We start from the raw sequence: 22,681 nt of genomic DNA, 5'->3' as shown, positions 1-22,681 counted from the left end.
AAATACAACTTTGACATACTTTGGTTTGTTTATTAAAAAAGACATCAGTGAACAGAAGAATTGAAAGACATTTGGTAAATTAGGAGACCAACAATTTTAAGACAGAGACAATGACAGAATAAAAAAAAAAGTGTTCCTTCATTCCCTTGAAATGATAATGAAAAAAGATCACGTAGCCAGTCTGTGTCCAGATTTGTTGAAGTATTTATCTGACAACTCTTCCTTTATTTCAACCCTAATTATCAAAATGTTCCCTTAAAACTAAAAAGGTGGCTTACTGGTCTACCTGAGCCTGTCCAGCACCTCCAGAGCCAGCGTGGCCCTCTGGAGCCGCAGCAGCAGCCGGGCGTGCTCCATGGTGAGGCAGAACTGCGGCAGAGCTGGGAGGGAGTCCAAGGCATTCTGGGAGCTCAGTGCCTGGGCCTGGGCCTGAGTTGACAGTGTTTGGATCTGGTGGACCTGGTCCTGACCCGGGACCCCTGGGGCCTGGCTCTGCCTGAAGCCCAGGAGGAGGGAGTGAACGTGTCGGTGGAGCAGATTCACCCACTGGACAGGCTCCGCCCACAGGTTCAGACCCCCCTTCTCAAACAGGAAGTCCTCATCATCCTGGGCACAAGCAAGAGGAAATGTGATTACTGGGATGTTGATTTAAATCAGTATTGTTTGGTTGTATTTTTTCTGCAAAAGATTGAGTTAAAAAAAATTCCTAAGTTGATATGATGGATGCGATAGCAAGTTGTTGCTTATATATACCTACACAAATAGAGCAACATTAGCATAGCGGTTGTGTTTCTGGACCCCTCCCTGATAAATGAGGTTTCAATATTCACTCTCTGTAAAATTGGTTTACATCAGAACATAAATGGGTGGACAGTAAATCAAAACAGTAAAGTTAAGTACCCGAAAAACTAAAACCATCAGCTCTAATACACAAAATGACTGTATAACTGAGAGGAACTCCAAAAAAAGGGGATAGTTCTCCGTAAGTTAATTTGTTTTTCAAGAGAATGAAGTCAATAACTGGAATCCAAACGCAAAGAACAATTTAACTTAGCTAACAAACAAAGTTGAGGTCCTTTCATAGAAAAAGACAACTGAGAATTATAGAATCTTCATTAAAACTGTGCAAGTTGTTTGTTTAAATGAGCATTTCTCTCAAAAACAGCCCCAGGTACAATACAAATATTGACCTGTGCAGCAACTACTGCTGAAGATCATTAAGCCATCAGCCACAAGACGCAATGATTTACTGTTAGTTTGATTAAAGTAGAAAGAAAAAGTAACTCAACTGGAACAAACACTGAACAGACATCTTAGTAAAGTGTGGCCTGAAAGCAAAAACCTTGATGGATTAAAGCCTGTAGCTATTTTGACTACTACTATGACCAGAGAAAAACAAGGGCAAGGAAAATAAAATATGGTGCAGTCTGTCCCTGTGAATCCACACTTACGGACACCATCGTAAACCAATCTGAAAAACTGTTTGTGATTTCATCGTTTGTGCATTAATGTCCTATAAGTACTCACCAGATATCTTGCATTGTTCCTTCGTACTGTTGGATGATATGTGGTTGCTCTGATCTCGCTAAGACCAAGCTACTCTTACTGTTACGTGATGACTTCTTACCAGGCTGGAAGCTTCTTCTGCCACCGCTTCATCGTTAACCCCTTCATCTCCCAGCAGCCACTCTGTCAGAGCGAGGGCCCCGGCTGGGGCCTGTCCCCACAGCTCAAACAGCCGGCACAGGAGCCCCACACCGACGTCCAGGGCCACCGGAGGACACACAGACGCACCCGTCACATCTGAGGACAGAAAGAGGAAACACATTTATACAAAGTCTGTAAACAGTGTTTTGATGCATGTGACTTATGTGCCACTTTCCCCCCACCCTTAGCCAATTTGTAGGACTTTCATTTCAGAGGCCATGTCATAGGTGACCGTGTCAGAAGAGCAGAGGCTGAACTTATGGTGGTTTCACCTTTAGTCTGAAGTTCAGCCTTGGAGGGAGCAGAGGACCTCTGCCCTGGGTCTAAGGTTATGCTCATAATAAGGGTTAGGGTCAGGGACAAAACCTAGGAAGAACAAAAAAAACGGCTAAAATTTAACCCAAATTATCAAATGTCCGAAATCTATGCTTTATCTTAGGCCAACATACTACGTTGACCAAAACAGTAACTTTACCACGCAAAACAGAAACCCTATCCACTGTAAGATAAATTATTAATAATTATTTGCTAATTATTATAAGTTATAGGTAAAAAATTTCTATTCTGTTATCCTTTTCAAATGTAATTCAAATTCATCATGAAACTTTTTTATTAAATCTCAGGTCAAATGTCTTGACCATATCATTTTGTTATCTCTTATTAGTCTTTTTATACCTAAAATATACTAAGTGTACATGTGTTTTAATTGATTGATGATTATATTCCATATAGAAATAAGCTTTTGTTACAGTATGACTAAGCTTAATATAACTTAAGCTAGGTTTTACTTTGAGGCATATTAGTATGAATCACCTCTACTGACTGATAGTTATAGTATAGCGAGTCGTAATCACTACAATACATGACATTTTTTGGATCCCAAAATGAAACCCTGGTTGGTGCACAACCAACACAGACAAACTAACAACTCAAACGGACCGAGTGAAGACCTTCTTGTTGATCTCTCAGTGTGTTTACATACATGTTAGTAACACAGAGTTCTTTCTGACAGTCTGCTGATGTTTAACGAGAGTCTGGCTTGTTCTTTTATGTTTAAAGTTGAAGGTAAATCTGGCGTCCACGGCTTGTTTTGTGATACAGAAACCAGATTTCACTGCCCTGTACGGTATACACAGGCTTCTAACTGGGTTTCTACAAGAGTGGATTTGCGTGACGTAGACATAGCTAATGGAGTACTGGTTGATGGGTGGCAAGACAGGAAAAAATATTCCCCGAAGTGGTGTGTCCCTGTACCCAAAATAAATAAATCCAAAGTCAGAATAACTGATATAAATCATTCTAAATAAGTTTGTTTCCACATCTGAACTCTAGACGTGTTGTGTGTGTCAGTTACTGCGACGCAAGCCAAAAAACAAGGGAAAAAAACCTTGTCAAGCTGTTACATTATGAAATATCAAATAAAATATCCAAGTTTTTCTCAAACATATGACAGCAGGGAAGACATTTATTTACTAAATACCTATATGTGGACGTTTCCCCATCGTAAAGGATTTGATGTGGGTATGTACCGTATTTGTTGCTGCATGTGGAGTTGCAGCGTTCAAATTAAGCAGGGCTGAGTGTGCTGAATGATTCAAACGTAATGTGAGTGAGTGTGTGTGTCTTCTCTGGGCTTGGACGTCCTTCTGGGAAACACAATTATAACTCATACAACCGACCACGATAAGGGTGTGTATGAGAGGATTCAAAAGGATTCCTCACCAACACACAGAAAGAGAAAACGCTACCCATAACTTCCTGTAAACGTGTTAATTAATGGCTGGCCTGAATATGCGAGTCGGATCTTCATGATGATTTCTTTTTAGTGACAAAATAAATGATGTGTTCTCTTAGTCATCTTGCTAATTATAGTATTGTACAAATAGTACTCTGTTGCCATAACGCTTGAACACACAGTATTTTCAAAGGCAGGCCCTACATGAGCCTGTACTCACAGTGTTGTATACAAGAGGAAGTGTGAATGCAAGGACACACACTTCAAACAGAGGGAAAACACAACGTATGACTTCATTTAACGACTCCAGTTGTCCACGCAGCAACTATCTGACCCAGAGGATGTGTGTGTGTGTGTGTGTGTGTGTGTGTGTGTGTGTGTGTGTGTGTGTGTGTGTGTTATTGTTCTCCCACCTTGACCACCATCACCACAGCTGACACCAAGATAACACCAGAGACTTCAAAAGGCTTTGAGAGACACTAGCCAAAACACTACCACTATGGGAAGAAAGGAGGGAGGTATACAGACCCCCGTCGGCACAAACACATACACACACAGGGTCGGGAACCCTGTTTTTCCGCTTCAGAGGAAGGCGTAAAATCGGAGCAGAGCCTGAAGTCTGAGCGGAGAGGGAAAGCGACTCTGAATATTAGAGGCTGCTGATTGTACCGTATTAGGGGGAGATTTAAGAGTTTAGAAGCTTGAGTGACAAATTCCTTTCTTTACCTCTCACTGGGACAGCCCAGCCTCAGATGTCAAGTCTTTACAGCCCCCCCATTAACATTAGGGGACATAATATGAAATGTTAGCCGCATTCAATCTATCTACTTTTCCACAGAGGCTTCACACATCACTTAATGCGATTTCCCTCCTGGAGCTTTTGCCCCGTTTCTCAAGGGGATTGTCTTTCACGCTGTTACTGGCATGTGTGTTGGGTGTGAGAGTACATGTGTGTGTGTGTGTGCTGGAATGAGTTAAGTCCTCAGTAGGTATTGTTTGCATTGAAAGAGTGTGTGTTTGTGTTAGACAATCTCGCAAATGACAATATTAGTGCCATTTGGTGGATGAATTGGCTTGAGATGGTATTTAAGCCTGTGTGTGTGAATGTGTGTGTGTTGTGCCAATTGGCTTCCACTGGCACACACTCCATCCACTGGCATCCTATGGTACATTTGAGCTGGGCAGGGCAGGAGTGTAAGGGGAAAACTTAACCTTGTGCCACTTGTGGAAACTGTTTAACAGTTGTACCATTCTGAGCTATTTTAAACTCAACTGAGATCTTTGGTTGCCTTGTTAGAGACCCTGGCAACCATGTCAGAAAGTGCTTTATATGTAGATTTGCCGGAATTATAACAAGCCTTTTATATTTCACACACTATCTTCTTTGCTCAGTTACACTGCCACCATTACCTTATAGTTACATGCAAAGGCTCTAACTATGAGCTGTGTCTGTCCTGTTCTAAATGTTAATCTGTAGCAGGTTTTCCAAATACTGAATCCACCTAAATTAACCTACTGCTTTATTTACCGCATGAAACCAAAACTCAATGTTGACTTATTTGATGTAACAACATAAAGGACATACTAAGTTATGTAACAAACATACTTGTAAACCTAAACATTGACCTTGTACTAACCTTGACCCCGTACAGTACTTTTGTTGCCTTAACTCAACCAAGTCGTTTTGTTTCTATTCACAAACTCAACCACATGTTGAAAACTCCAACCATTTCACAATATGTGATTGGTGCAGTTTGTCCCTTCTGATGCATTATAAAATAAGATAAGATGGACCTTTAATACTCGCCGTAGGAAAATTCATGATGATTATAATGTCGGTTGTAACAGCTCACGGCCATTTAATGGGCTGATACCATTTTCAATTACATAAACATTTTCATTGTTGTTGTTTAGACAGTTAGCATGCTAACATTTTCTACAGTGAACTTTGTGCAACATACAGCTAATATGAATCCGAAGGTTTTTAGTTTAGAAGGTATGAGTTATGAATTCCATCTGTTTATGAAGAATGATGTAAGTTTACTAGACTTGATATAGCTAGTAACGTTGAGCTGTGTTAGTTTAGTCAAATTACTTTTCCTATGGCCAAAGGATGAACTTATTTTGCTTTCTCAATAAAGTTTAAATAGCATTGCAAGCCATAATTTGATTAATGTTCATAACTGCATGTTTTGTCATGTACCAAACAAGGAAGTACAATGCTTTGTATACTGATAGCAGTATAATGTTAGTCTATTACATATGCACACAATTACAACTGTTTGTAGTATAAACTGGGATCAATGAAAGTGTTGTTATTGCCTTGAGATGAACTCAGGCTGTTTGAGTCTGGCAGACTGTAAGACCGAACCAATGTCAACTTTATTTTAAACATAAATAAAAATATAAAAGGTGTATAATATTTTTCGTGTGACTTATGGCGCATTTCCACTGCAGCGCGTAGCACGATTTAAGCGTGCTGTGCCAAACCCGGCCCGTTTTTTATTGCGTTTCCACTAGGGGTAGTTCCGGCTAACGGGTGCTTTTTCATAGTTTTTCTGGCTCTCCAAAATCCAGGTTCTTTCCGGGCCAACAACCGGGCTGAGTCGGGCTGAGTATGCTAAACTAGTGAGATAATCGCTGGCAAGGGGGCTACAACTATAACAAAATGAACATATTTGTCTGTGATTTAATTGTAATACACGTTTCAACATACTGATACCGGTTCGTAAAAAACATGAATTAATGCTTTGACAAGTCTGCAGACAGACGGCAGGCGAAAAACCTTTTAAAATGCGTGTTTTTTGAATGGAGATCGCCTAAGCTAACGCAGTATATGCTCCGATCGTCCACACTCGCAACAACGGCCTATACAGACATAAATAAACCAGTGACTGTATTCGCCATGACACAGATAGTCTGTGGTTTGTACTTGTTTAACTTTTGTCTAGTTTCTGAACAGATATGAGGAGCTGTGAGCTCTGAGTGCTAACAGCTAACGGCTGATGTTGCTTTTCTGTGGTTCGCATTGAAGATGACGTCACGGCTCCGTCTACACTGTGTTACTATAGTTACTGCCCCAGCTACTAAACTGTAATTGAAACGCAGCATAAAGTGAGCCTGGCCTACCAAGGCCTAACTATACCGTACTAAGCCGTGTGAGGCCCTGCAGTGGAAATGCGCCATAAATGTGCTGAATTGTGGAAGCAATTATCAATAGCAGTACAATATGATGACAATATCATTGGATGTCAGTTAGTTTTTAAACATCAAGGTTATGCAGCAGCCTCATTGTGTCTGAACAACAGTCGTTTCATTCAAGTCCCTGAATTAAATTAAGAGAGTGAAGAGACCTTTGCTGTTCAGTAAATCCCTGCTGAGCCTCTGCAGCTGGGGGGGTGTCAGATGTCTCATTGAGTGGGGGCGGAGCTGGAGGGGGAGGTTGATTTTTTTTTCTTCGGCCGGCTGTCAGAGCATTGAAATGAAAGAAAACACTTCCCGCCCCACAATCTTCCACTGGCTGGTGTCATCATGCTCACTGTACTGGGAGTCCATTCCTCTGCTCAGCCACCCATATCTGAGGGATTTAGGTGAGAAGCCCCCGCCCCAACTAACTGCATCAACTACACCCATCCCACCTGGGGGCCGACAGACCACCGTACAGGTCCCTTAGCTACACCTGCTCCCCCCCACAGTCAGGTCTGTATTCCATAGAGGTGAACAAAGACTGCCTGTCCAATATGGTTGCAATGATCTGTATCAATCTATGAACAGATTTATTGATCGGAGCTTCTCAAAAAACATTTTCAAAGCTTAAAAGTTCATTATGCTGGTGTAAAACCAACACTTTCAGTTTCAATACATACTATAAGATCACTAACCAACAATAGAGCCGCAAGGACCAGTTGATTTATTGAGTAATCAATCCCAAGTAACGTTTTTTTTTTAATGATCGTTTCATTGTTAAGTTATTTTTCATCCAACAAATGGCAGAAAATGCTGTTTCCTTATCCTCTAAACTACAGTGATTTCATGCTCTTCTCTGTTTTATCATATTAAACATAATATTTTGGAATGACAAATCAAGAAAATTGACTTTGAGGATGGCGAACCACTCGATTTTACAAATAAATAAAAACATTTTTAAATATACTGCTACCTTTTTGTATCATGGTGTACTTATCTTTGTTTTTTGTGTTTTAATTAGTAATAACGTGTGCCTACCTTTTTTTATATAATATGTAAGTCTACTCTTTTTAATGTAATGCAATATACTCTTGCTGTTATACCGTAAATGTCCTGGTTGCAGGACAAATAAAGGAATCTGATTCTGAAAGTAATCATTAGTTGCATCCTTTCACAACAACACCCATGATTAAAGTTGAAAGAACTCCTCTTTCTTCCTGACACATGACACACACAGCTTCATTAGCTACACTGGAGCCGAGACACCAGGAAGCATAGGTGTGAGATAGAGGGAGAGGTGTGAAATAAAAACACACACTTTACAGCTCTGACTTCCTCTGACGAGTGACGAGAAACAGGGCGACAGAGAGCAACAACAACATCAACGACAGGAAACATTAGCATGAAAATGATAGCACAAAATGTAGCTAGTGGTGAGTATTACCATAAAGATAATGGCTGGAGGATATGCTAGTTTTAGCCCACTATAGCAGCATTTGTCATGAAGCACAGTCAGTGGTGAGCTCAGTGAAAGGATCAAAAAGAAGTGAATGGCTGCCTTGATGGGGAGACAACAGAGGCTGTCTCTGTCATGGAAACGCCACCTGCGGTCCTTTCATTTCCTATGAGACACAAATCAAAGAGGAGCCAAAGCTAATGGTAATGTTCCGAAGGCTCCGACAGAATATATTGGTACAAGTTGTTAACCGGTCATTTCTCTGGAGGCTTTAAACTATTCCTGCTGAAGTAGCATCTGAGTGGATTGAAGCAACATCGATAAACACTAAAGTGACACAACAACTGACAACTGTATTGGTTTGACATGGAATCTTGGGAGTGAGGAGTTTATTGCCCTTTTCAGACATGGAATATGCAGAAAACAGGAAGGGCCCGAAGCTAATATACCCTGGCTTTTAATCCAAAGTATAGTATGGACCGCAATTCCCACCAGGGTTGGATATAGAAAATGTGAAAAGGCAAACTCCACCAGATCCACAAAATGAATGATATGACTCCAATGTGCTTCGGCAAACCTTAGCACAAAAAAAACAATAGAAAATGTCAGCAGTGCTGCAGTAGTCTTTTCACCATGTTCAGAGTATAGGTACAGAAGTGTGTCTCAGGCCTGGTTCAGGTGAGATTGCATCAAGACTTTAACGCAAAAGTTGCAGGGGCTGATTCAGAGATGTGCATGTTAAACATCAGAAACACATTTTTTTAAACCAAAGTGATTGATAGAACAGGGGAAAAGCAAACAAGACGGTTTCTGTTCAGTTTACTTTGTTTCTTTCAAGTTTGAATTAAATGTGTTTATCAATGATCACCAAGGTAAAATGACTGTTTCCCTCAATGTAGTCTTGTTGCTTTGAGGAGAGCATATTAAATGTATGATTTACATTTTAAACAATCCATTAATTGGTCAAATCTATGTTTCTTTTATATTCACTTCAACACGTGTAAAGCATTGCAAAGGAAAAGGGGAAAAAATAAGCGTCCGGTTTCCATCACTGGTGATTACATCTGGAGTCGATAAATAACCCTGACTACTGTAGAGTCATTTGTTGCCACTGAAGACAGAATCCATATGTTATGAGTTTTTTCCAGTGAGATAGGGGCTTTAGATTGGAAAATAGCCAGATCAAGATACTCTGCACTCCTAATTTATTTTTAAATCACATTATGTTCAAGTTTTACAACCCACAGCTCCAGACGCCAATGAATACAATGTATCTCAATGCTCTATGAGAGAGCCTGTAGACTGCAGGCATGTGACCATTTCATATCACCAAATCTCTTTCCCTTTGCATTTCTAAGTTCTTCTGAAGGGACCTGTGTGTTTCTTGTGTTGTTCATTCAATACAAAGCAACATTATGGTTGAGTGAGTGCTGTGCTAAAGGAGGACGGGTGTGTTTACTGTGTGTCCTTCAGCCCCGTCAGGTCGTTCACTTCCAATCATGTGCGTCACCCTCTGCAAATGAGGGAACTGGGGGAAAGGACACATGACTGGCATGTTATGCATGGGCGTTTGTTGGCTTTACAGTAAGACAAGCAGGTTACTCCCGGCCTGTTTGGATGATAATGGTTCGCTAAGAATGGCCCGGAATACATTGGCATGTAAGCAGAGTGAGCGAGGCCAAACAAAGAGAGTTCAAAAATACTTCAGTTCGGTGGATAATAGAGGAAATGATTGGGGACTGGAAACAATTCGATATTTAAAAATCAATGACAAATGTGCGTCATTCATTGGTATAGCGTTAGATTGTCTGAACTACGCTTTTTTAATGTTCTGGTGAGATAGAAGAGATACCAAGGAAAACAGAGTGCCTTGGTGTCTAGATGTAGTAAAATATGCTTACAAACACCTCTTAAGGTAATAAAGAATTATATAAATGCCTTTAGAGCCTCTTAATTGGAACACATTTTTTATGAATATATTGAATGTTAGTCTGTAAAAAACAGGAAGTTGGTATTTCAGAAAATACTTGGGTGTAGAGTTGGTTCTGTGTGAGGTAATAAATGGTAGATACTAGCTGTTACAATTCTAAGGCCATGTTAAGATAGAATACAAATAGAGCTGTATTACTGTGTAGCTCTGTTTCCCTTTTGTCTTCCCAATCAGAATCCTTATCAGTGCCCTCTTACACACTGCTGTCCAACCACAAGCCCTCTGTGCTCTATATATAAAGTGATCCCTCTGTTCCTGCCCTGAGTCGGTCACAATGCTGGAGGTCCAGGGAGGGTGAGCGGAGTTTGATTTCAGGCCCAATTAGCCTTGAGGTATTTGGGTGCTGGTGGTGATGCTGCTGGTGGGGGGTGGCGGTGTTGGAGGGTAGGATGGGGTTAAATTAGATTTGCTCTTCCTGTCCAGGACAATGGCGCCACTGTGGTTCACAGAAGAAGAGCTCCAACGCAACCTGATGTGAATCTACACAAGATTTCTCTCCCACACACTAAACAGGTTTATTTGGATACACCTGGACTTTCTGATTAAAAGAGAAACACTTAACTATATTGGAATGAGTTGCAAAGCATTCTCACCCTTAGATTAAAAGGCAATGTGAGTCCTACTCTTACTTATTGATGAAAGAATATCTGTTCTTTATTTTTAGCAGTGACACAAAATAGTCCTTCGCATTTATGAGAAAAGACACACAAAAGCTAATAAACAATGCTATGCTATACTAGCTTTACATATTACTGCTTGATACACATTTTAAAGCTTTCCCCCAACATTTTGATGGAAGAGTTTAACATTTTGAGAAACATGCTCAATCAAATTCTCTCTGAAAGTTGGATGATAATAAATATATACTGACATAACCAAGGCTAACTGTCTCCAGCCCTTATGCTAAACTAATCCTGCTGCATTTAGATTCAGCTTTAGTATACAGACATTGAAAGAAAGCTAGTAGGCATAATAGTCTCAAACTATTCTTGAAATGTGTTCAAGATACACTTGGTATATACACTGCATAGTCAACATGATTTTTTTATTTGTCTGTTGAGCTGAATTACTTACTGGTTTCAGCAACAAAACACCACGTTAAAACATTTCAATTTCATTCAAATGTCTTTCCTTCCTAAAGGGGATGAGTGTTTAGCATTTTGTCATTGTGTGTGTTTGTGTTGCTGATCCTGTCTCTGTTCCCACCCTGTCCACCATATCAAAGGGCCAGGAGTCGTCACCTCCATCTGAAGAAGATAACACCTCAGATACTTGACTCTGCAAAGGCAGGTCATAAAACACACACACACAAACCCCACTATAGGCAGACTGACTGGCCTGCAGGGGATGGGAACAAATCCACACACACACACACACACACACACACACACACACACACACACACACACACACACACACACACACACACACACACACACACACACACACACACACACACACACACACACACACACACACACACACACACACACACACACACACACACACACACACACACACACACACACACACACACACACACACACACACACACACACACACACACACACACACACACACACACACACACACACTGTGGTACATTAAGCAGGTCACCAGGCTAAAAGGTTTCACTACCGGAATCTAACCTTTCAGGCCAAAATAGTTGCAATTCAAGATTTCAATCCCATTTATCATCAAGATATTCTAGCTAATAACTAGGACTTCATGATCAGGAACACATAACTAGTTGCGATTACGATGTTGGAGGGATTAAGCATTATTGCATCATAATTCTTATTGTTAATGATTAAAAAAGTGTTATTGAGTCTGTAAGAGGCTATTTTAGACCAGGATACCTCTGCAGCTCCACAATACTTCATTCATAATGACACATATTTACAACATGTTGTGCTTTTTTTGTGCAACCTTAACTACATTTCAGGGATTCCAGTATGTATAAGTTAGGAAATAACTTTTCGGACAAACTTTTTTTTTTCACAAATACTTTTCAGAGAAAAACAATCAATTACACAACCCGAAATGAGGTTACACATTATAATGGCCCCATGCACAAAAAATGATAAATACATTCAAATAAAAAGAAGTACTCTTATTTTGACACTACTCTAACATGACAGCAAGCAATACAGCTTGTTTTAAGTCACTCCGGAATTCACCATGATCAATTTATTTTTAGTTTTCTTTACGATCTATGATTTAATTTTATTTTAGAGATCATGAAAATGTTCTCTGAAATTTGACCAGCACTTAATTTGGGTGCAGACAGCATTACAAATGTATTAACATTTAAAAATAAATAAAACCTCCAACTTATTAACACATTGACAAACACTATGATATGTCTGCCTCGTGATAGCAGTAATGCAATCCTGATGACTTCATTAAAAGCTCTCCGAGTACCAAAATGTCTCAGCAGCTTACTGTCGTGTATTTAATTTTAGCAACATCACTTAAGTTGAAGCACTGAAGTAGAAAGATGACATATTTATTTTAATTGAAGGGTGATGTTGTTTTTACAGTCGCTGGGATTTGTTTTGGGTTTTTCTGTTGTTTTTCATTTACATCAGGAATTCAACTCTCCCGGCCAAGTGGCTCATTCATTTGAAACAAGCGGACCAATTTACCGTCTCATTTCTTTTTGTTTCGTGCGCTACATTCCTGCTATGCGTACGACAAGTGACGAAATAAAACAGGAATTTTCATGAGTTTCAGCGAAAGCTGAGTGGCGTGGCCTGGAAAGGGAAGTCACACACAGGAATACAACGAGTGTTCAGGAGGGAATGTGTGCCAGATTACTGTAAGTAAAATACAAAGTCTGTAAACTCCAAATGAGTAATCAATGTGTATGGACAAAGAAGGACCTCTTTTCTCCACACACATACACACAGGACACCCACTCTGCAATTATGCCTATTGTGTTCTCTTCCTGTTGTAAAGAAAACCTCCACATCTTAGTCATGTTGTTAAGCTCCAATCTGCTGACCGCTTGTCAGCCCTGTCTGGCCTTATGTGCTTATGTACACATATAGATACACACATACACACAGCTTTTTGGATAAAATCCTTGTATCAAAACACTTTAAGGAATGTTTAAATGTGTTTCATAGGCCTTGAGATAGTGAGACTTTCTCTGCCTTTACAGGAAAAGGTTGGATTTTTCTCTAAATGGACAGTAAACATGTCTATTTTCACCGGAGTTGAGTCTTTCCCCATGACTCTACCTTCCCATTCACAAGGGGCTGCGGAGACTTTTGAGGAGGTGTTTTGCTGCCTTGTGTTATGTTATGAGATCCTATCAGTGGCGACAGACACAATAAGGGTGGCTCCGTGGAGGAAAGCTGGGAAAATACAGGAAGTGTGTGTTGTGAGGACAGGAAGTCACACTGTTGTTGTTTGTGAGGGCCACTAGAGAGCTGGCAGCTGTCAGTCCTCTGATAGCAGGGCTCGGAGGGTTACTTGAAAATGTAAGGAGTAACCGTATGCCAGTATCACAATAATAAAGTGTGTTATTACTTTCTGTTACTTGACGATAAACCCTTTCCTGTATTGTTATATAGGTTTTTGTGCATGTAAATGGTCTGCAGAGGCTAAAATCCCAAAGTTCCCTTCAGGGGGAGTTTCTCTCCCGCACACTCCCCCCCTGCCTGAAAAGCCTGCATTGGACTTCTTTGTTTACTTCTGTAACTAAATGACATCACCATGTAACACCTGTGCTTCTATTGGCTAGTGCTTTAACACATTGTACGTGATAGGCTAAGGGGCGAGACATCTCTTAGCGGTTGACCAATCACAACAAAGCCGTCCAGCAAACCAATCAGAGCAGACTGGGCTCTGGTTTCAGACAGAGGGTGAAAAGAGGTGCTGCAGCACAGGCAGTATGAGAAAAATAAAGAGCTTTTTGAAGGTTAAAGCATGGAAAAACGTACCAGTAGAGGCACAAAAATACAAATATGAATCTGAAAATGAGCATAACAGGGCCTCAAATTCTTAAGAATTGTATCGATAATCCGATAAACCTGTCTCAACGTGTGCAAGAGGTAGTATTGTAAGGGTGCTACGTTGGGGATAAAACTGTCATCAGTCTGAATACATGAGGGATTTGTGAGTGAATCTGAATTCCTGCTTTCATACAATCCTCAAAAAATAGACCTCACTTAACAATGACACATAACCGCCCGCACATGCACACACACTTTTCACTCTTGTGTCCCAACTACAATAAGCACCCTTCATTCCGGGAATGCTCCCCAACCCTTAGCACGAAGTGATGTCATCAACCCTTTTTAACATCAACATGCGTTTGTGGTGTTGTTATGTGTGCCAGAGTTTCCGTTAGAAAATGTTTTTGCCGGTCAACATGTCCGTTTAAGTTTAAATCTTCCGGTCAAAGGTCTTCTTTGTTATGTATTGAGCTTTAAAACAAATTGATATGATTCAATATTAAACAAACTAATTATAGTAGATTAACTACATTATTCTAAAGTGTACAGTAATTTACAATAACACGGGAATAATAAACGAAGCGCTCTCCCTCTCCTGACAGCCCGTCAGTCTCATGCAGCTCGCGGATCCAGTAATGAGTGACCCGACAGTAAAACTAAACATATCTATAACTAGTTTAGGTAGTTTGAGAGGTAATTAAAATAGCTACGTGTGATATTCTAACCTGAAGTGTGTTTTGTTCCGCTCACCGCTGCAGATGATCATGCAGAGCTGCGTGTCGACTCGTCAGCAGCAGCTGATCTCTCTCTCCCGTCAGATTAGACTTGTGTTTATGTCCATATTGATCAGACCTAGCTAGTTCTAGCTAATGATAGGACTACCTGCTTAAGACACCTAAACAATAAGCGACGCTATGCAACCGGGTGAGGCCGTAAAGTATAGTGCAGCATTATGCATTTGTTTACATGCCCACCGGAACCCTGAGGCATTACCAACAGATCAACGCACAATCAACCCATACAGGACATCTCTTTCTCCATATTAAGTGTTAGACATTATAATTTACTCTTCTCTTCTGTCACATACTCTTTTGTCTGTCACATAAGTGGCGCAACTGATGCAGTATTGTGCTAAGGGAAAATTATTTTGACCGGACATTTTGACCGGAGAGATTTAGATTTGCTGGTCTTCAGCATATTTTACCGGTCAAAGTCCGGTAATTACCGGTTAGCGGAAACTCTGATGTGTGCGTGTACATTCCAGTAATTACCACTATTGTCTTACACTGCTTTGGTATGCGTTTGAAACTAAGTGGGTGAGCACTTAAATCACAAGTAACATACCATGGTTGTACTCAGCATGTATGTATGTTAACGTGTAATAATTGTGTGTGTGTGTGTGTGTGTGTGTGTGTGTGTGTGTACCTGTGCTGAGCAGAGATGCTGGTACATTACAGATGAAGTCACAGGCAGAATCTCGGACATCCTCGTCTTCATCCTGCAGCAGCGTGAACAGACTCCTCCACAGAGAAACTGTTGTGGTCAGACCTGACACACACCCACACACATATGCAAAATTGAATCCTTGCATTGCAGATCCACAAAATCTATTATTTGCCTTTATAAGGGTTCAACAAATGAAATGTATGTACATGTTTTTTACTTTATCCTTTTAAAATTGCAGTATACATCTTTCCTGACTGAGGTAAATATCTCATCACGTGGTTCACATTTTGAGACTCACCAAGGGGCAGATGGGAGCTGGTCAGCACAGTGGCCGTACAGTTGACCAACACCTTGGCGGCCATTAGCTTCACCTCCACTGGCTGCTCCTCGCTGCAGCATGCGCACACCAGCGCCCCCCATTGACCTAAACAAGCCACTGCACTTGCACCCTAGATGACAAATGAATTAAATAAAGCATTTAATTAAAGTTTACAGAGGAATTCTTATTAATCAGTTCATTAACTAATGTCACCTCAGTTGCATAGAAGAGTATCCATTAAATGTCTTGTAGTAGGGTCATTACATCGTATGTTAAGCTAGCGGAAACAGTCCACACAAAACAGCATTGGACTGAGGTAATAATCAACATATTTTTCTAGTGCATTTGTGAATTGTGATAGGAAGCAAAGGCTGCTAGAACATTTATCTTTAACAGGTGAGAGATTACGAGTACAGTCCGTCTTTACCTGAGGGTTAGAGCTCACCAGTTGTACCACAAGTCGAGAGACCAGCGTCAGAGCAGCACAGTGGAGCTCGACACTGAAACACAAAATCAACACCTGATACCAGCTCCCAAATGACTAATAATAACTTGGTTAGTTTATTTTAAATGTCTGATCTGAAAGGGGGAATCTTTCATCTGTAGCTCTTTATGACGTGAATCCCCCTTTGTTCCCCCAATACACAGTTTATATATACAGTATATATATATATATATATATATATATATAAACTGAAGGGGGTTCCTGCAAAATAGTCTATTAGGAAGCAGGCAAACTCCGGCTCTGAAAAGTGATGCCAATCTGTAAGTGCCTTAAACTGCTAACTTTATATTGAATAGCAAGGGGTTATTTCACCAATTGCGGAAAGGAGTCTAATTGTATAGAAGTCTATGAGAAAATGACCCTACATCTAACTTGATTAAATACCCCATGAAACATTTTCCTGATGACTTTATGGTCTCATTGATTTATTTAAGTCTTTTTCATTACAGCATGATGTTTATTTTGTAGATCATTTGGAGTCAAATAGATAATAATGCTGGGTATGCAAGTTTAGAGTGTGGCTAGGTGGTGATAGAAGAGGTCACTACAACTGCATCACTACCAAAGCTTTGTTCACCGTTGTACTAAAAGACACTCTAAGGAGTCTGGTGTACTTTTCTTTTGGTAAGTATATTTATTCTAAAGCATATAGCTAAAAAAACGAGGGTAACAATTGATTTTGGGCTGTTTGGAAGTTTTTCTTGTGTTTTTGTTTTTTTAGCACTTTGGTGAACTAACCCTTTCATTTTATATTGGTGCAGTGAGAGGGTCTGAAATTAAAATGTTCTCCACGGGACGCTCTGTAAAAAAGGTTACGCACATTAAACACAGCGGCACCGTCAACTACACACACATCACTCAACTGTATTGAATTACAACCCACAAAAGAAGTGTGCTGGTGCTCACCACTACATTATGGATCACAATACCCAGAGTGCCATTCAACCACATAGCAGACAAGGGTAGCCAGCAACCCAATCTCGTCCTTCCCCAGCTCTAATCATAACCCTGGGGCCGCTCCAAAGGGAAAGTGGATCCTCGGGTCCAGAGATTGTGGCCAGGAAAATACTTTACAGGGCTAAAAGCCTTTGTAATCCAATCCTCATTCAAGCCTGTATTCTCTTGTTGGGGTGAGAAAAGTACAGCGGTGGCTTGTCAAGGAAGGTGTGTGTGTCTGTCAATGCTTGTCAAAGGGCTTACAGTGTAAGCAGTAGCACACACACACAAACACTGGGATAGTCTTTGCCAAATCACTTTGTGGTAAGAGGGGCCCAAAGTTTCTCATAAACTCTCGCAAAAGTACTGGTTGGAGCCTGACAGGTGTGAATAATCTAATGTAGGAATAATGCAGTAATGACAGCCTTTGAGAGCACAAATATCAGCTTTCATCTGCGTTTTCTACATTTTAAAACCACCAATCTCTGTTGCTGGTGGACAATTCGGTAACCTAAATACTGCAACGATACACAAAGACCCATGAAGAAAGGGGCCAGGAACTTCAGGTGTGCCCAGGTGCAGCCAGTGAACCTGTGAGCCCCTCCTCCATGGACTCTGGCTCTGAATGAATCCTTGACAGCCAGGGCTCTTTCACAAATGGATGTTGCCAGAAAAAACAGGAACATGGAGAAGGAGTGTGTGGTTTCATTTTAACATGTACTCCCTTCATGTCACTTCAATCCATCACAGCTAAAGGCTGGCCTGGGATGGTCCAGGGACTGTTTTCGACAGCTAGTGTTCAGGAGGTGGCAAAGTGTTTTGGAGTAACAACGTTGCTTCCCTTTTTCTGTACTTATCTTGAAATTAATTGATGATTCAAGCATTGGTTTGTTATATATTCCAAGGCATTCCATCAGGTCTCTGTGGAGCGATGAGGAGTCTCTATAGTAGACCATTTCGGTTTTTCAGTTAATTGTCACAAAAGTGTTTTTGATGGATTGCCTTGCAGTTTGCTAAAGGTAACCATTGTCCTCAACTTTCCATTTGGGCAAACATCACCACCATGCATTTGTTCCTCACACCTGCAAAACTAATGACACCTCCTGGGCAGAAAAGCTGAGGTGTCTTCAATGTCCATGACACATTTGAAATACAGTTTTGCAGTGCTGTGAAACACTGTTTTATTTAAGTGCTTATTCCTGACTCACCTTGGTTGTTTTTATTGGTTGTAAAAAGGTGAACAGAATGGGGAAAAAAGGTGATTTAAGTGACTTTGAACGTGGCATGGTTGGAGTATTTCAGAAACCGCTGATTTACTGGGATTTTCACGCACAACCGCACAAACCTAGGGTTCACAGACAATGGTCCGAAAAAGAGAAAATATCCAGAGAGCGGCAGTTCTCTGGGCGAAATGCCTTGTTGGTGCCAGAGGTCAGAGGAGAATGGCCAGACTGGTTCAAGAAGATAGAAAGGCAACAATGACCCAAAAAAACACTAGTTAGAACCAAGGTATGCAGAAGATCATCTCTGAACACACAACACGTGGAAACTTGAAGCAGAGGGGCTACAGCAGAGAAGACCACACCGGGGGCCACTCCTGTCAGCTAGGAGCAGGAAACTGAGGCTACAATTTGCTCAGGCTCACTATAATTTGACAATAGAAGATTGGAAAAATGTTGCCTGGTCTGATGAGTCTCGATTTCTGCTGCGTCAGAATTTGCCCTAAACAACATGGATCCATCCTGCCTTGTATCAACGGTTCAGTCTGGTGGTGGTGGTTAATGGTTTGGGGGATATATTTTCTTGGCATACTTTGGGCCCCTTGGTACCAATTGAGCATTGTTTAAAAAACACAGCCTATCTGAGTATTATTTCTGACCACATTGTATGCATCCTCTGATGGCTACATCCAGCAGGATGCCGTGTCAAAAAGCTCAAATCATCTCAAACTGGTTTCTTGAACATGACAATGAGTTCAGTGAACTCAAATGATAACCAGATCTCAATCCTATAGAGCACCTTTGGGATGTGGTGGAACGGGAGATTGGCATCATGGATGTGCAGCCGACAAATCAGCAGCAGCTGCGTGATGCCATCATGTCAAAATGGACCAAAATCCCTGAGGAATGTTTCCAGCACCATGAAGGCAGTTCTGAAGGCAAAAGGGGGGCCAACTCGGTACTAGCAAGCTGTACCTAATAAAGTGGCTGGTGAGTGTAGATGTCTGATTGTATAGAAGTCTATGAGAAAACTAGCATACTTCTCACCTATTTATTACCTCAGTACAGATTGTTATAAGGAGGTTTTGGTACCAATGGCTAGTGTTAAGTCTCCTTCGATAAATCATAATGATCATAGAGTAAATTGGTCCCATTTTGAGTTAAATTGATGACAAAGAAGGATATGCTTCAGAGACAGGCTTCCTTGTGATTAGCAAGTCCAGAAATCTGGGTCATCATAGACAACGATCTAAACTTCAAAAGCCATATTAATCATCTCACAAGATCAGCTTTCTCAAATCCTACTCTGAGAAATGAATGAAATTATCTATTAAAGGCAGACTACACTAATGCAATGGTCTGTATTCACCAGCATCCCAATCTCAGCTGTGCTAATTCTAAATGCTTCTGCAAGTGTTTCTCCTGGAAGTAAAACCTATAAGCACATTACACGTGAATTCTGCAATCCTTCCCTATCAAATCAAGGATTGGTTGTAACATTCTGCTAATTTCTCCTTCTGTATTTATGCCCTGGTTAGAAGGTATTTAGACCTTTAAAGGCAGTTTTAAAGCAATACTCTTTCAAAATGTCTTCATGTGTGGGTAAGGGTGTGTATTTCTGTGAACTGGTGGAAGTGTGTCTTTTTTCCTCTTGTACATTCTGCACTTGTTTTATTATTATATGTCAATTTCATATAAAGCACAGTGAGTTGCATGCTTTATAAATAAGGTTGAATTGGTTTGACTTTGGGGGGGGGGGGGGGGGAGTCATTACAAGCATCATATTCTTTAAAATAAATATAAGTCAGAAGGGTGTGTGCGCAGTTTCCAATGCTTTGAATGTTCGCTATGTGAACTCTAGCTGCTGGAATAAGGCAATAACTGTCTAATCCTTTGGCCCAAACAGAGGAAACATCAGGATTATTTGTACATGGACATTTGTATATGTGTCTTCTCTCACCTGTGAGTGGAGTTCTGAGCCAGAGCAAGAAGGTGCAGCAGGAGCTCCTCCTGGGACAACATCTTAACACCATCCGACCATGGGAGCTCAGTGGTGGTGCTCAACACACACAACACAGAGAGGACCTGAGAGGAGGAAAGAGACAAAGAGACTGTCAAAAGGAGTAAGAATATATTAATGCAGTCACTGTTTTTCACCTCCATCCCACACACACGCAGAGCTACTGGTGAGGGAAGTTGCTCAGGGCCATCCATGAACACAGCTTTGGTGTCCTCTCTGCAGCATGGCTGGCAAGTTGCCCTGGAGGGTATTTTTACACACCGGTCAGATCCTCCCTACGCACACCCTAACCACGGGTACACAGCTGCCTCGCTCTCTCTTTCACACACACTGCAACACAAACACATGCATGAAGATGGGTGCAAAAGCACATGGGTGTCTGTGAAGATGTACAGCATAGCAAGTGAGCTTTCATTTATATCTCCATCGATCATTGAGGGAATAATCTAGGCCTCGTCTTTTGTTGACCCCATTCAGTTTAAAGGGCCCCATTATAGTTATTTCCAGGTGTATATCAGTATGTTATGCCTCTGCTGTGACATGTCTCCATCCTTTAATGGTCCTTCAAGTGCTTCATTTCTCTCATACCTCATGCCTGTGCTGCAGCACCTCTTTTCACCCTTTGTTTGAGCCCAGTCTGCTCTGATTACAAGTGTTACATAGTGATGTCATTATGTCCAGGGAAGTAAATACGGAAGTATATAAGTATATATATATATATATACATACCTATAGAATACACAAAATAAAATATATTACATTTGTGATGCATACCAGGACAAGAAATGTAAGCATTCGATAAAAGCAGGTTTAAAATGATTGTTTCATTTTGTTAACTTATTAGAGTCAACCGTAATGAGGGATATTTGGTTCTAGGGTTTGGATATATCTCTGTGTCGCTCTTTTCCATTCGAAAATATGATCAACAGCCGAATTAACATTTCTTTTTTTATGTTTTTTATGAATAACATGTTCTATAAATCTGGCTGTGAATGATATATGTGACGACCCCTCCATTCCACGTGAGGTGCCGTCTGTTTGTGTGTGGTTGTGTGGGTGTTCGCAGGTACAGGTGCTAATGAGCCGCACCTGTGGGCGGATGCCGTGCTGATGAGCCGCACCTGTGGGCGGATGCCTACCTAATGAGCTACACCTGGTGAAGCGGGATAAAGGAGGAGCCCAGCCGGTTGCGTCGCTCTCACTCCTCTGGGCATTCTCTCCGTGCCAGCCTCGGGGACTTGTGGCCGGTTTTTGCATTATTATAGTTTTTTGAGAATAAACAACTGTTATATTCTTATCCCTCGTCTCGTCTCCCTGCTTTTTGTTGCAGCCCAGGAGCCGGGTTGTAACATATACAAACAAACTTCTCACAATATAAAAACCACTGTAACATTCCATGCATTTTGCAATGCTTCACAGATGATTAAGGATGTCTTAAAAGTAATACATATCATCAGGAAACTGCCCCACTTCATTACTTATACAAAGACCATTTGATATGAAGTTTTCTGTAAAAACATGCACATGAGAAATGATGAAAGTTTGGGTGAATGTAGGAGGAATCTGCAGACACAAGTGAAGTAAACATCTAAATGTCATTATTTGAATGTTTTATTTCCACGAGTCTGAAAGAAAACATGTTATGAAGCAAAACAGCCCAAACTCTCAAAAACTGACCAATGCATGAAAATGATTTGTTTGCCTGGAGTGTCACACGTTTACCTCCTTAACTCAATGTTCTGCTTCCTTCACTCCTCACTGCCCCCCCCCTCCTCTCCATCCTCTCCATGCTCCGTCACTCCTTCAGAGAGCGAGGCAGCTGACCGAGTCAGAGGAGGAAAAGTCGAGTTTTCCACCGCGTGAGACCCCGTTAAAAACACACATCCAGCCGAGAACACATGTTGACATTCCTGCTGCATATCTCAATGATTATTATTTCTTTCAAGGCCCCAACCTGTTATTAGAGCTTTAAAATAAAGCTTGCTTTATAGGATCTGTGTGGGTGGAGCGGGCACATGCAAGGTCTGTGTGTAAACATGTGTGTGTATGTGTGTGTGACTGTATATTTGTGTATGTGAGCAGTAAAAAGGGAGCAAGGTAGACCTCCTACTTGCTGGTGTGTTGTTCTGACTTACTCTGAATGGCCCATAGTTCAGTCAATACAAATCGTTATCATCATTAGATTAAACAAACAAT

The 22,681-nt window shown here is 40.9% G+C and overlaps 1 protein-coding gene and 1 long non-coding RNA gene across 6 annotated transcripts in view; one reads left to right on the top strand and one right to left on the bottom strand.

The window, feature by feature from the left end:
• Window positions 1–9: 9 nt before the first annotated feature.
• Window positions 10–22,681, bottom strand: part of thada (THADA armadillo repeat containing) — a 157,577-nt gene continuing 134,905 nt past the window's right edge. For all 5 annotated transcript variants that reach the window (XM_079689657.1, XM_079689658.1, XM_079689660.1 and 2 more), the window contains 6 exons: window positions 20,426–20,550; window positions 16,232–16,304; window positions 15,784–15,934; window positions 15,465–15,587; window positions 1,628–1,803; window positions 10–606 (listed from right to left, as the gene is read on the bottom strand). In XM_079689657.1, the coding sequence (XP_079545783.1) occupies window positions 283–606; window positions 1,628–1,803; window positions 15,465–15,587; window positions 15,784–15,934; window positions 16,232–16,304; window positions 20,426–20,550 (972 nt within the window). In that variant the 3' untranslated portion in view covers window positions 10–282. The remainder of the gene's footprint in view (window positions 607–1,627; window positions 1,804–15,464; window positions 15,588–15,783; window positions 15,935–16,231; window positions 16,305–20,425; window positions 20,551–22,681) is intronic.
• On the top strand, window positions 12,371–15,861 carry LOC307044433. The gene is made up of 3 exons (XR_013809643.1): window positions 12,371–12,895; window positions 15,478–15,580; window positions 15,724–15,861. It is a non-coding gene; the product is annotated as an uncharacterized lncRNA (long non-coding RNA).

Source organism: Notothenia rossii (assembly GCF_949606895.1).
Source record: "Notothenia rossii genome assembly, chromosome: 6".
NCBI classification, from domain to species: domain Eukaryota; kingdom Metazoa; phylum Chordata; class Actinopteri; order Perciformes; family Nototheniidae; genus Notothenia; species Notothenia rossii.
Note: the sequence above shows the minus strand (reverse complement) of the source record. Positions and strands in the feature narration are given on the sequence as shown.